At 34.7% G+C, this 13,065-nt stretch overlaps 1 protein-coding gene across 1 annotated transcript in view; it reads right to left on the bottom strand.

The window, feature by feature from the left end:
• Nucleotides 1–13,065, bottom strand: part of LOC148947355 (uncharacterized) — an 80,032-nt gene that overhangs the window by 61,743 nt on the left and 5,224 nt on the right. The window contains exon 2 of the mRNA XM_089095774.1: nucleotides 7,214–7,375. Coding sequence (XP_088951900.1) covers nucleotides 7,214–7,375 — 162 coding nt within the window. The remainder of the gene's footprint in view (nucleotides 1–7,213; nucleotides 7,376–13,065) is intronic.

Here is a 13,065-nt window from a genome sequence, read left to right as displayed (position 1 = left end):
AAACTAAACTAGAACTCTAACAAAAACTCTAAGCTAAGACTCTATGCTAAAACTCTAAACTCTTAACTATAACTAAACTAAACTAGAACTCTAACAAAAACTCTAAGCTAAGACTCTAAGCTAAAACTCTAAACTATTAACTAAAACTAAACTAAACTAGAACTTCAACAAAAACTCTAAGCTAGGACTCTAAGCTAAAAACTCCAAACTCTTAACTAAAACTAAAATAAACTAAAACTCTAACATAAAACCCTAATCTAGGACTATAAGCTAGAAGTCTAAGTTATTAATTAAAACTAAACTAGAACTCTAACACAAACTCTGAGATAAGACTCTAGGCGAAAACTCTAAGTTCTTATCTACAACTAAACTAAGCTAGAACTCTAACAAAAACTCTAAGCTAAGACTTTATGCTAAAACTCTAAACTCTTAGCTAACTAAACTAAACTAGAACTCTAATTAAAATCTCTAAGTCTAAGCATAAAACTCTAAACTACTAAACTAAACTGGAACTTCAACAAAACTCTAAGCTAAGACTATAAGCTAAAAACGATAAACTCTTAACTAAAACTAAACTAAACTAGAACTCTATCAAAACCCTTAAGATGCGATCCTTACCTAAAAGTCAAAACTCTTAAGCTAAGCTAAAATAGCCTAAAACTCTAAGACAGGCCTCTTGGGTGAAACACCAAACTCTTAACTCTAAATAAACTAAACTATAACTATAACAACAACTCTAAGCTAAGACTCTAAGCTAAAAACTCTAAACTCTTAACTAAAACTAAACTAAACTAGAACTCTAACAAAAATCTAAGCTAAGACTCTAAGCTAAAACTCTAAACTCTTAACTAAAACGAAAGTAAACTAAAACTCTAACTAAAACTCTAAGTCTAAGACTCTAGCTGAAACTCTAAACTAAACTAAAACTAGACTAACTTCAACCTAGCAAAACTTTAAACTAAGACTATAATCTTAAAACACTAAACTCTTAACTAAAACTAGACTAAACTAGAACTCTAATAAAAACTCCGAGATAAGAATCGATGATAAAAATATAAACTCGCAATTTAAACTAAACTAGAAATTTAGCAAAAACTCTCAGATCATACTCTAAGCTAACACTCTAAATTATTGACTAAAAATAAACTTAAATAGAACTCTAAGCTAATTCTCTGTTGTAAAATACAAAACTCTTACATATAACAGAACTAAATCAAAATTGTAACAAAAACTCTAGGCTAGGACTCAAATCTAAAATTCTAAAATCTTAAATATTACTAAGCTAAACTAAATTTCCAAGAAATATATCTATTTTAAAAATCCATACTCTTAAATATGTTTAAAATAAACTAGAACTCTAACAAAAACTATAAGCTAAGACTAAATCCTAAAACTCTAAACTATTAAATATTAATAAAATAAACTACGACTCTAACAAAAAATCTAAGATGTGTCACCAGTTTAAAACTCAATATCCTGAAATTTATCAAAAGTGAAATAGAAGTCTAACAAAAACTCTAAGGTTATACTCCATTCTAAAAACTATAAGCTATAAGATAATGCTAAAATAAAATTCAACTCGAGAACAAAATATGATATATGACTAAGCTCAAACTATAAACTCTTAAAGAAAACTGAACTAAACTAGAACTTTGACAAAAACTCTCGGCTATGACTCTCAGCTAAAAACTCTAAACTCTTAAATAAAACTAAAATAAACTAGAACTCTAACAAAAAACTCTAAGCTAATACTCTAAGATAAAATTATAAACTCTTATATAAAACTAAATTAAAATAGAACTTCAAAAAAAACTACAAGTTAAAACAACAAACTCTTAAATAAAACTAAACTAGAAATCTAACAAAAACAATGAACTAAGAATCTAATCTAAATAACTCTAGATTATTAAATGAAAATAAAATAAACTGAAATTCTAAGCTATGTCTCTAAGTTAAAACTTAAGACTACTAACTTCGTTTAAACTAAAATAGACCTATAACTAAAGATCTAAGATAAGATTCCATGCTGAAACTATAAAATATTAACTATTACTAAATTAAACTTCAAATCTAACAAAACCTTTATGATAAGGATGTAATTTGAAACTCTAAACTATTAACTAAAGCTAAAATAAAACTTAAAAGAAAACTCTAAGATATGACTCTGATATAAAAACTCTAATCTATAAACTAGAAGTAAAACAAATAAGACATCTAGAATAAAACTCCAATATAATACTATAAGATAAAATTCTAAACTATTAACTAAAACCAAAATATAAATCTATCAAAAACTTAAAGCTAAGACTCTATGTTAAAACTCTAAATTCGTAACTAAAACTAAACTAAACTAAAACTAGAACAAAAACTCTCTGCTAAAACTCTAATATAAAACTCTAAAGTCTTAAATAAAAATAAAATAAACTAAAACTCTAACAAAAACTCTAATATAATAATTTATGCTAAAAATATAAACGCTTAAATTTTAATAAACTAAACTTAAACTATACAAAAAACTATAGTCTAAGAATATAATATAAGACTACAAAATCTTAACTAAAAATAAAATACAAAAAAACAACAAAAAACAAACTAAACTAGTGAACAAAACTAAATAACATCGAACTATAAAAAAAAACTCTAAGCTAACACTCTGTGAGAAATTAATAGACTATTAACCAACAATAAACTAAAATATTGATCTAGCTAAAAAGAAAACGATTCGAAATTAATGTGAAACCCCAAACTATTCAAAATAACTAAACTAGAATTCTAACTTAAACTCAGAGTTGAAAAATCAGACTCTTAACTAAAACTAAAATAAACTAAAAGTCAAACAAAAACTCTCTGCAAACACTCTAAGCTAAAAATCTAAACTATTAACTAAAACTAAACTAAACTAAAAATCTAACAAAAACTCTAAGCTAAGACTTTAAGAAAAAATTATAAACTCTTAACTTTTACTAAACTAAACTTCAACTCTACCAAAAACTCTAAGCTAAGACTCTAAGCTAAAACTAAACTAAACTATTAACTAAAACTAAAAACTCAAACTAAAACTTCAAGCAAAAACTATAAAATATTAACTAAAACTAAAATAAAATAGAAATATAAAAAAAAACTCTAAGCTAATAATCTAAGCTAAAATTCTAAATTCTTAACCAAAACTAAACTAAACTAGAACTCTAACTAAAAACTCTAAGCTAAGACTCTAAGGTAAAACACCAAACTCTTAACTAAAACTAAACTAGAACTCTAACTGAAACTCAGAGGTAAAAAATCAAACTCTTAACTAAAATTAAACTAAACTAGAACTCTAGCAAAAACCAAGCAAGACTCTAAGCTAAAATTCTAAAATCTTAACTAAAACTAAACTAAACTAGAACTCAACATTAAAACTCTAAGCTAAGACTCTAAGGTAAAACACCAAACTCTTAACTAAAACTAAACTAAACAGACTCTAACTGAAACTCAAAGGAAAAAAAATCAAACTCTTAACTAAAATTAAACTAAACAAGAACTCTAACAAAAAAACTCTAATCTAAGACTCTAAGCTAAAACTCAAAACTCTAAACTAAAACTTAAACTAAACTAGAACTCTAACGTAAAACTCTAAGCTAAGACTCTAATCTAAAACTATAAACTATTAACTAAAACTAAACTAAACTAGAACTTCAACAAAAAGTCTAAGCTAAGACTCTAAGCTAAAAACTCTAAATTCTTAACTAAAACTAAACTAAACTAGAACTCTAACTGAAACTCAAAGGTAAAACATCAATTTCTTAACTAAAATTAAACTAAACTAGAACTCTAGCAAAAACTCTAATCTAAGACTCTAATATAAAACTCTAAACTATTAACTAAAACTAAACTAAACTAGAACTTCAACAAAACCTCTAAGCTAAAGACTCTAAAATCTTAGCTAAAACTAAACTAAACTAGAACTCTAAGTGAAACTCAAAGGTAAAACTTCAAACTCTTAACTAAAATTAAACTAAACTAAAACTCTAACAAAAAAAAACTCTAAGCTAAGACTCTAAGCTAAAATACTCTATACTTTTAACTAAAACTAAACCAATGGCTGGGTGGCCCTTTGGGAGCCCGGGGAGGGCCTTTGTGGGTCTGGAGGCCTTTGACGACGGATTGGTCCTTTGGGAGCCCGGTGGACCTTTGGGGACCGGGGGAGGGCCTTTGGGGCCGGGGGTGGACCTTTGGGGGCCCGGGGAGGGCCTTTTGGGGCGCGGGGGCCCTTTGGAAGCCCAGAGAACCTTTGAGGACCGGGGGCTTCGTTCGGGGTGGGGTTGGGGGGATTGGAACCCTTTGAGGCTGGGGTAGTGGACCTCACAACACTTTTCAAATGGAACTTGTGTATTATAACGACCACAGAGTTTAACCCTCAAATCCTCTTCTAAAATCCCTTAGAAAGTCATATTCCAAAATGTATTTAACTCTTTCGCCGAAATAATTCTCAAACAAAATACTTTTCTCTGAACAGATATAATAAAGCCTTAAAAAGTAGGATAAGGGGGGCTGACGCGCCGGTGGGGGCGCCGGGGGCCCTTTGAAAGTCCAGAGAACCTTTGGAGACTGGGGGCGGGTCTTTGGGGGTTCGGGGGCCCTTTGGGAGCCTGGGGGGGGTCTTTGAGGATCGGGGAGGGCCTTTGGGGGTCCGGGGGACCTTTGGGGACCGGAGGAGGGCCTTCGGGGGGCTAGGGGGCCCTGGAGGGTCGAAGGGTCCTTTGAAAGTCCCGGTGAACCTTTTGGGACCGGGGAAGGGCCTTTGGGGGCCCGAGGAGAGCCTTTGGGGGTCTGGGGGCCCTTTGGGAGCTTGGGGGGACCCTTTAGGACCAGGGGCTTCCTTCGGGGTTGAGGTAGGGGGATTGCAACCCTTTGGGGTTGGGGTAGGGGGATTTGAACCCTTTGGGGTTGTGGTAGAGGACCTCACAACACTGTTCAAATGGAACTTATGTATTATAACGACCAAAGAGTTTCGCCATTAAATTCTCTTCTAAAATCTCTTCAAAAATCATCTTTTAAAATGTCTCTAACTGTTTCGTCGAAATAATTCCATAAAATAGCTAAAACGGTTTCGCCAAAATTATCCCTAAACGAAATTTCAGCATGTTCCTTTTGTTTGGCATCCCTGCGCTGGCGCATTTCAATTATTTGGAAACCTGATTCCCGCGCTAAAACAATTCATCGCTAAGATCTAAACTTTGCCTCGGAAACGATTCTTCTGGAAGAACTCCAGACATTAATAAACTTCGCGCCGGAGACAATTCAATCAATCATGACATCATCTGTCATGTGTGATCTAAACTTTGCCTCGGAAACAATTCTGGTCGAACTCCAAATACGTTAATTAACTTTACGTCATCTGTCAGACATTAATTAACTGTTGCCCGGAAAGAATTTGATTAATGACTGACAGCACAGGTGTTCCCCGGAAACTCATAACATTTGGCTTGAACAATCAATATTGGAAACACGCGATCTCCCGGAACCTCATAACATATGCATCGAATGACAACAAGAAGGAAGTGTCATTAACTGTTTTGTGGAAACTCATAACATCTGCATCGAACAACAACAGGAAGGGAGTGACAAAGTTCCTGTTTTTCCATTCCCACTGACATAATCCATAAAACCATCAAATAAATTGACCAACACACATAACCATCCATGAAAACAGACATAAATGTGACAAAGTTCCTGTTTTTTCATTCTCACTGACAAAATCCATAAAACCATCCATAAATGTGACAAAATTCCTGTTTTTCAAATTCTCACTGACAACAAACAGACATAAACTATGTAAAAAAAAGTTATAGGTGGCAGCATGGGTGAGTCCTGGGATCAATAGGGTCACCTCTACTCCTCTTACCTCCAACTCATTACATATTCATGCCCACAAGTAATATGTGACTATGAAGAGGTAACCCAAAGTAGATATATTAGCTGGGAAGAAGTTTGTCGGCCCAAAACAGGCCAAGACCAAAAGAATTATATATAATCAGAATCCTGTGTGAATGCTGGGCCGTTTACTAGGCTATAATATCTTAAATTGACGCCACTCCTCAAGTGCAAATAGAGTTTACCGCAAAATCCACAGTTTGGTGGGTGCCCCAACAGGTTAAAGGCATCCCTTTGCAGAGGCCGTTGCCATTAGTCCTAGATCTTGCACCCTGCTTTGGTTGTCCTCCTATAGAAGATCCTCTTACGTTGGTGTTCTGCATCATTATGCAATTTAACCCATTTACGTGAGAAAGTTTGTAACTCAGGGCAAGTGTGTGCACGCAAATGGGACCTGCTGAGTGTACATTTGATGTGATTTCTTGATTTTTACCTGTATTTACGGCCCTGGGCGAGGGTTTCTCAGATTTTATTTTGGATCTCCAGGGACAAGGTTCCCCTTGAGCCGTGCCTCCTATGGATACTCCCTACATATCTGCTGGGTGTTCTGTGGGAGGACGCGTTCAGTGGTCTAGGGGAGGACCACTCATAAGTCTACTATGACAAGCCTAAGTCTATTCTGTCAAATCTAAATCTATTATATCAAGCATAAATACTCTTTTAATCCTAAATCTATTTATATCACGCCTAAATCTATTATGTCAAGCCTGAGTGTATTTTGTCAAGCCTAAATATACTATGTTTAACCTGACTCTTCTATGTCAACCTTAGTCTACTGTGTCCACCTAAGTCTATTAATTCTACTGTGTCAAGCCTAAATCTATTCTCTCAGGTTAAAATCTATTATGTCAAATCTTGGCCTGATATGTAAAGCCTAAATCTAATCTGTCAGGCCTAAATCTACTATTTCAAGACTAAATTTACTATGACAAGCCTGTATCTACTATGTTAAGCCTAAGTCAGGCATAGTTATGAAGTTGTAGGCCATATTTATCAGTGAGGCATTGTTATTAGGTAGTCAAATAAGCTTAATAAAATGGCCATCTAAAAAATTCAATCAGATGAAACTTTAGGAAAAAGGGGTGCGAGATGGCAATGGCCTTTTTTTATTGGCGCTAGAAGGACGCTGGAACTTCGTACAGAGTTGTATAATGGCTCATTTGAAAGTTAATGTTTATATCTAGTGGTGCATCTTTTCAGTGCTTTTTTTAAAGTCTAAGAAAATCATATCACTGATGATTTTTCCTGTCATCACTGATGGTATTTCTTTTCATCACTGATAGTGTTTCCCTTTGTTCACCATCACTGATGGTGTTTCCTTTTGTTCACCATCACTTGTGGTGTTTCCTTTTGATGGTGTTCCTTTTGTTTCACTGATGGTGATTCCATCACTGAGGGTGTTTCCTTTCATCACTGATGGTGTTTCCTTTTCTCCATTGCTTGGTACTAGTAAAGAGTCTTCCTAGTAAAGAGCGAACCAACGAGTAATGAAATTTGAAACACGTTTTAAAACAGCTTTTCAAGAATTGAAATAATCTGCATATGACATTTACTCAGGAGTGGTAAATAGTATTAATTGTTTTGCCAGGTTCCAGCTAAAAAAAAAAACAAAGGCTTTTTCCTGTGTGTGGTATATCTTTTTTTTTTAATACACATAAATATAAAAGAAAATTTAGTATTTTCTTTGTATAGTTTGGAGATGTAATCTGTATCCCATCTACTGGGACCCATCTACATCTATGATATTGTCATCAACAAAAAGGAACATCATGTAATTTGTACGTTATTACTGTTACCAGTATAGTCCAAGACTGGGCTTAGGTCACTAGAATCACTTCCTAGAAGATTATGGTTTGCGTTTCTACACTTTCAAGAAGGTGTACTATGTCCTAGGATGTCTTGAATATACATTCCCTTTTGTCATTTCAGATAAAACTACACAATTTTTGAATTTTATTATTTTTCACATCGTTTTAGCTCCTCGAAATCAATATATGCTAAGTAAGATGAAAACGAAATGAAGATAGAGAAAAACACCCCAATAGGACAATGACAAAAAAAGGTTCTTGTAATATTGAAAGTTTGAATATTTTAGCTTCACGTCCGAGATCCTTTATCGACGAAAAAAAGATCCTTTATCAATCGGCTTCACGCGCGGTAAAAATGCAAAAACAAATAGTAATCTATGAGCAAGTGATTCCAGTGACGTGGAGCCATTTTTGGGTTATCTAAATTGTGAAAATAACAAGAGCATAGAAGATAACTGGAATTTTCCTCTAATGGATCTCAAGTTCATTTATATAGACTTTTCACAGTGGTTGAGATGTAGATTCTTTGTTAAAAATGACAAAATAAAAATAAATATGATATAAGGCGCATAAAGAATTTCTTAAACAACACAACCTTTCTATTTACAATTAAGACGAGGTGAAAGTATTGAGAAAACGGTATAATTCTTCATTTAGATAATGGGAAAAAAATCACTAATATTAATACAAGTCCTTAGCAGCATTGCCAACGTGGTACAATTGTACCACTTTTGGTAAAATTTGGACGTCCTAGTTAAACCCCAGTGCCGCGCCGGCGGATCGACCAAACGCCGCCGACGAGAGGCCCGGTCGACCGTCACCAAAGTGTTGCTACGCCACCGGTGCGCCGCAAGCGTGCCGCCGCCGCTAAAGCCTATGGCGTTCGGCTAAAGACGACGGCGGCTGGCTTTAAATTAGTTTTGCGACAATTCTCTATTGCGTCAACCGCAAAGTCGGAGCTTTTCTTTCTCGTGTGGTTTAGTATTTTGATTTTCCTGATTATAAATCAAGCAGGGCTTGCACGGTCCCCAAATTTTTAGGTATTCCCTCAAAAATCATTGCATCGCCCACCAAAAAAAAATCGGTTCCCAAAATCCCAGAAAATCACGCAATCACGGTGCCACCCCTAGCGATTTATCACCAGTGACTTACCCTGCCAAATATTAATTTGCATACCATATTCTTCAATACTCTATTGTTCGTTAATTTTCGTCTCTTTTGTTACTTTGCATAAAAACCAGACAGATGCAATAAGCAATTGCAAATATTGCAATATACACATTTCTTCATATGTGGACAAAAAGTATCGTCTTTATTAAAATGAGTTTAAATTATTTCGAATGCAGTTTCCCAATTGCTATTTCTAACATCATTCGTAGTCAAGAATTTTATTTTCAAGTTGAATAGAATTAAAGAACGCATTCACTAATATACAGCTTCAGCCTTCAGTTGGATTTTGAAATTGATAGCCGACAGATTGTTTCCACAGCTGAATTGCAAGTTTGCAGAATTTTTTTCTTTTGTTGTTTTTAGATAAGATTGTCTTAAGATTTAATACTCAATTGTTGAATACCTGATAGATTGAATAAAATACAATCTTGTTTCTGAAAAAATTTTACCCCCCCCCTCCAAAAAAACCCCTTCTATTGAGATAAAATTTAGCTGTAGACTAAGCTATGTACAAGGTTGGGCAACTAAAGATTGAAACGGAAGCTACCCCAAAAATATTATTCATAAAAAGATCGTAAATTAATGCCTATAGGGGGGAGATAGGGGGCTATAATTTTTAAATGATTATACCTCATTTCTTTTATTGAAAGCAGGGATGCCAAAAAGATTTTTTGTCATTTGAAGTGGAGAAAGAAGAAAATGATATCAAATTCCCTGGGAAACCATTGAAATATTTTGATAGACCCAAGGCCCCCATTGGGACTTGTTCATTGTCTTGGGTAATTTGCGATTTCTCATAGGCTACTGACCTAATTACGCTTGTGTGTGTGCTCCCTTTTAATTAGGTTCTTTGGATCTTTTTGAATGCCACAGCAAATCTATGACTCAGTTTTCCAATAATTTGATGTATATCTGAATAATTTTGACTTTTTTGTTGTTGTCTTTGTACCCCTTTACTCCTACCCTCCATTTTTTTTTTCAAGGACCACTAAGCTGTTTAACGTTATTTTGCATATTTTTTTGAACCATATAGTGACCTAATGAATTATTAAGTAAATTATTTTTTTAATGTAAAGCTGAGACGGTATCCAATCAAGGTGGCATCCAGAAGGGGGGGGGGGTAGGGGGTAGGGAGGTGTTACATTCAAATGATAATATCTCGAAATTTTTTTTAATTGAAAGCAGGGATGCCAAAAAGTTTTTTTTTTTAATTTAAATCAGAGAGGACATCCTATCAGGGTGGTATCCAGAGGGGGAAGGGGGATAGGGAGCTATCATATTAAATGATAATGCCTCGAAATTTTTTTGAAAGCAGGTATGCGAATAAGTTAATTATTTTTTTATTTAAATCAGAGACAGTATCCTATCAAGATGGTATCCAAAGGGGGGGGCATAGGGAGTTATTATATTTAAGTGATAGTACCGTGATTTTTTTTTATTGAAAGCAGGGATGCCAAAAAGTTGACAATAGTTAACAAGATTTTCGTGAGTTATACTTGATACAGCACTTGTATAGTTTTATCGTCCAAAGGGAAAAGGATACATGCGTCCAACCCGTTTTTTTCTTATTGAGGAAACGAGTCTACTTTGGAAACATTCATTCATAGGTACCAGGTAGATTCACACTAAATAGAAGTGGTGTGGCGAAACAAATACCGACATCCCCACCTGACGTTGCACTCGAGTGACAATGGCGTTCTTGGTCCAGTGCCCAAGTTACAAGGCCAGGTCATAATAAAAGCTTTCAATTTGGGAGGTTCAAGGAGGTGTCTTTGACAGTCTTATGACCTCAGGGCACTAGACGTTCCAACGTCCATACGGATCTACAGTGGTTTAAAAAATTTGATCAACCCAAAAATGATGACCAAAAATATGCACAAATATAACAAATGCAACTTTTGGAATATTATAACACTCTTTTCAAAGCTTTGAAGAAAAGCAAAAAAGGGTAAATACCCCTAACTACTCTTGAAAGCTATTTTAAAAAGAATCTCTTTGAAGATTTCCATGGAAATGACCATAGCAGAAGCTTTGAGCCTGGGTGGGGATCAAAGATGAGTCTTTGAGGATTTTAGCCATAGGTGACTAATTGTTGCGACTTTCTTAAATTTGGTATTTTTTGTGAGCATTTGGAAATCAAAGCTTAAACTCAATGACTCGTACTAAGTCTCCTAACATTTTGCTTGTATTGAAAGTGACGAACTAGAAAGAAAATCTCAACATATTCATGGAGCCACTTCAGTCAGCACATTATTTCATTTAATTACATTCAAAACGGATGAGCTTTTCATTTTTTTACTTAAGATAATAGCTGGCACTTAATTTTTCTTCATACCGAATAAACCATTAAGTGTTTTTTGTTTCTTTGTAATTGAAGTGTTCTCATGTGAAGTGTTCATCATGTGTTTTTTAATTTGATAAATTTAATCCTTTTAGATGTAGTTTATAATTTATCTGATATTAGTTGCTTATGAGTTTATAATTTGAATTGAATCCCCAAAAGAAAAAATGAGTAATATCCAAAAGAGTAGCGAAAAGCAATAAAAAAAGCAGCAGTTCAGCCTTAGCATACATGACATATATTCTATAAAGAAGTAAAAAAAAACTTTAAAATGTATTTTTTTCAAGTTGTTATTAAAAACCAGTTTCTAATACAAGGAAGGCTTTTTATGAATCCAAAAGAGCAAAAGAAAACAATCAATATCAAAGTCACCCATTTCAACTGTTCTAAAGGTGACAAAACAGATAAAGGCAAAGGGCATTTTAAAAAAATTAAGCTTCTAAGTTCAAACTTTTATTCAAAGTTTTTACCGAGATAACTGACAAATTTTGTCATACGGTATTTTAAGTTTTGTATGCAATAATGCTCGATGGAGAAAAATTACTATTTTTGGTAATTACTTATGGTAGAGAATACATAGCTAATAGATACTTCAACTATTATGCAAGGGTTCTGAAATGCCACAGCCCTTTCTTATCTACCAGATTTCTGCTTCTCTTGATGAATAACGAAGAAGACCAGTTTCCAGCCAGCGACTTGTTAAGTTTTGAACTCATGAATAGGCTCAAATCTAATATAAATTTAAGCTGTGATTTGAGAAAGACTGATGGAAACATTAATTTTTGGGGTCAACATTCATCACGCCACTGACATCTTACCGGCGGCGCGGCGGCGATGTTGAATTTTTCCTAAAACTCATCTGATCGAATTTTTTTTATAGCCACTTTGTTAAGCTTATTTGACTGCCCAATAACTATGCCTGACTGATAGCTATGGCTTACGACCTTATAAATATGCCTGACTTAGTCTTGAAATATTAGATTTAGGCCTGACAGAGTAGATTTAGGCTTTACAAAGCAGGCCTAGGTTTGACATGGCAGATTTAAGCCTTACAGAACAGATTTAGGCTTGACACAGTAGAATTAGTAGACTTAGGTGCACACAGTATGTTAAGGTTGACATAGTAGACTTAGGTTAAAAATAGTAGATTTTGGCTTGACAAGGTACACTCAGCCTTGACATAATAGATTTAGGAGGGATATAAATAGATTTAGGAATCACAGAATATTTATGCTTGACATAATGGATTTAGATTTCACAGAAATCTGACCGGCTTCCCGATTTGAATTGTTATTTGCTAGAATTGGTGCTTAGTATGAAAACGGCTGCATCCGTTGCAGTTCTGTCGGATAAAATAAAGCTGAATACCCGTAAGAGAGGCTGGTCAGATTTTCCTGGTTTCAAGGTTGAAAAGTGTCACTGTGTGTGTGTGTGTGTGTGTGTGTGTGTGTGTGTGTGTGTGTGTGTGTGTGTGTGTGTGTGTGTGTGTGTGTGTGTGTGTGTGTGTGTGTGTGTGTGTGTGTGTGTGTGTGTGTGTGTGTGTGTGTGTGTGTGTGTGTGTGTGTGTGTGTGTGTGTGTGTGTGTGTGTGTGTGTGTGTGTGTGTGTGTGTGTGTGTGTGTGTGTGTGTGTGTGTGTGTGTGTGTGTGTGTGTGTGTGTGTGTGTGTGTGTGTGTGTGTGTGTGTGTGTGTGTGTGTGTGTGTGTGTGTGTGTGTGTGTGTGTGTGTGTGTGTGTGTGTGTGTGTGTGTGTGTGTGTGTGTGTGTGTGTGTGTGTGTGTGTGTGTGTGTGTGTGTGTGTGTGTGTGTGTGTGTGTGTGTGTGTGTGTGTGTGT

The sequence above is a fragment of the Artemia sp. Qi Xiang Cuo genome, chromosome 10 (genome assembly GCF_049724085.1).
Source record: "Artemia sp. Qi Xiang Cuo chromosome 10, ASM4972408v1, whole genome shotgun sequence".
Taxonomy (NCBI): domain Eukaryota; kingdom Metazoa; phylum Arthropoda; class Branchiopoda; order Anostraca; family Artemiidae; genus Artemia; species Artemia sp. Qi Xiang Cuo.
This window is presented reverse-complemented; position numbering and strand designations above follow the sequence as displayed.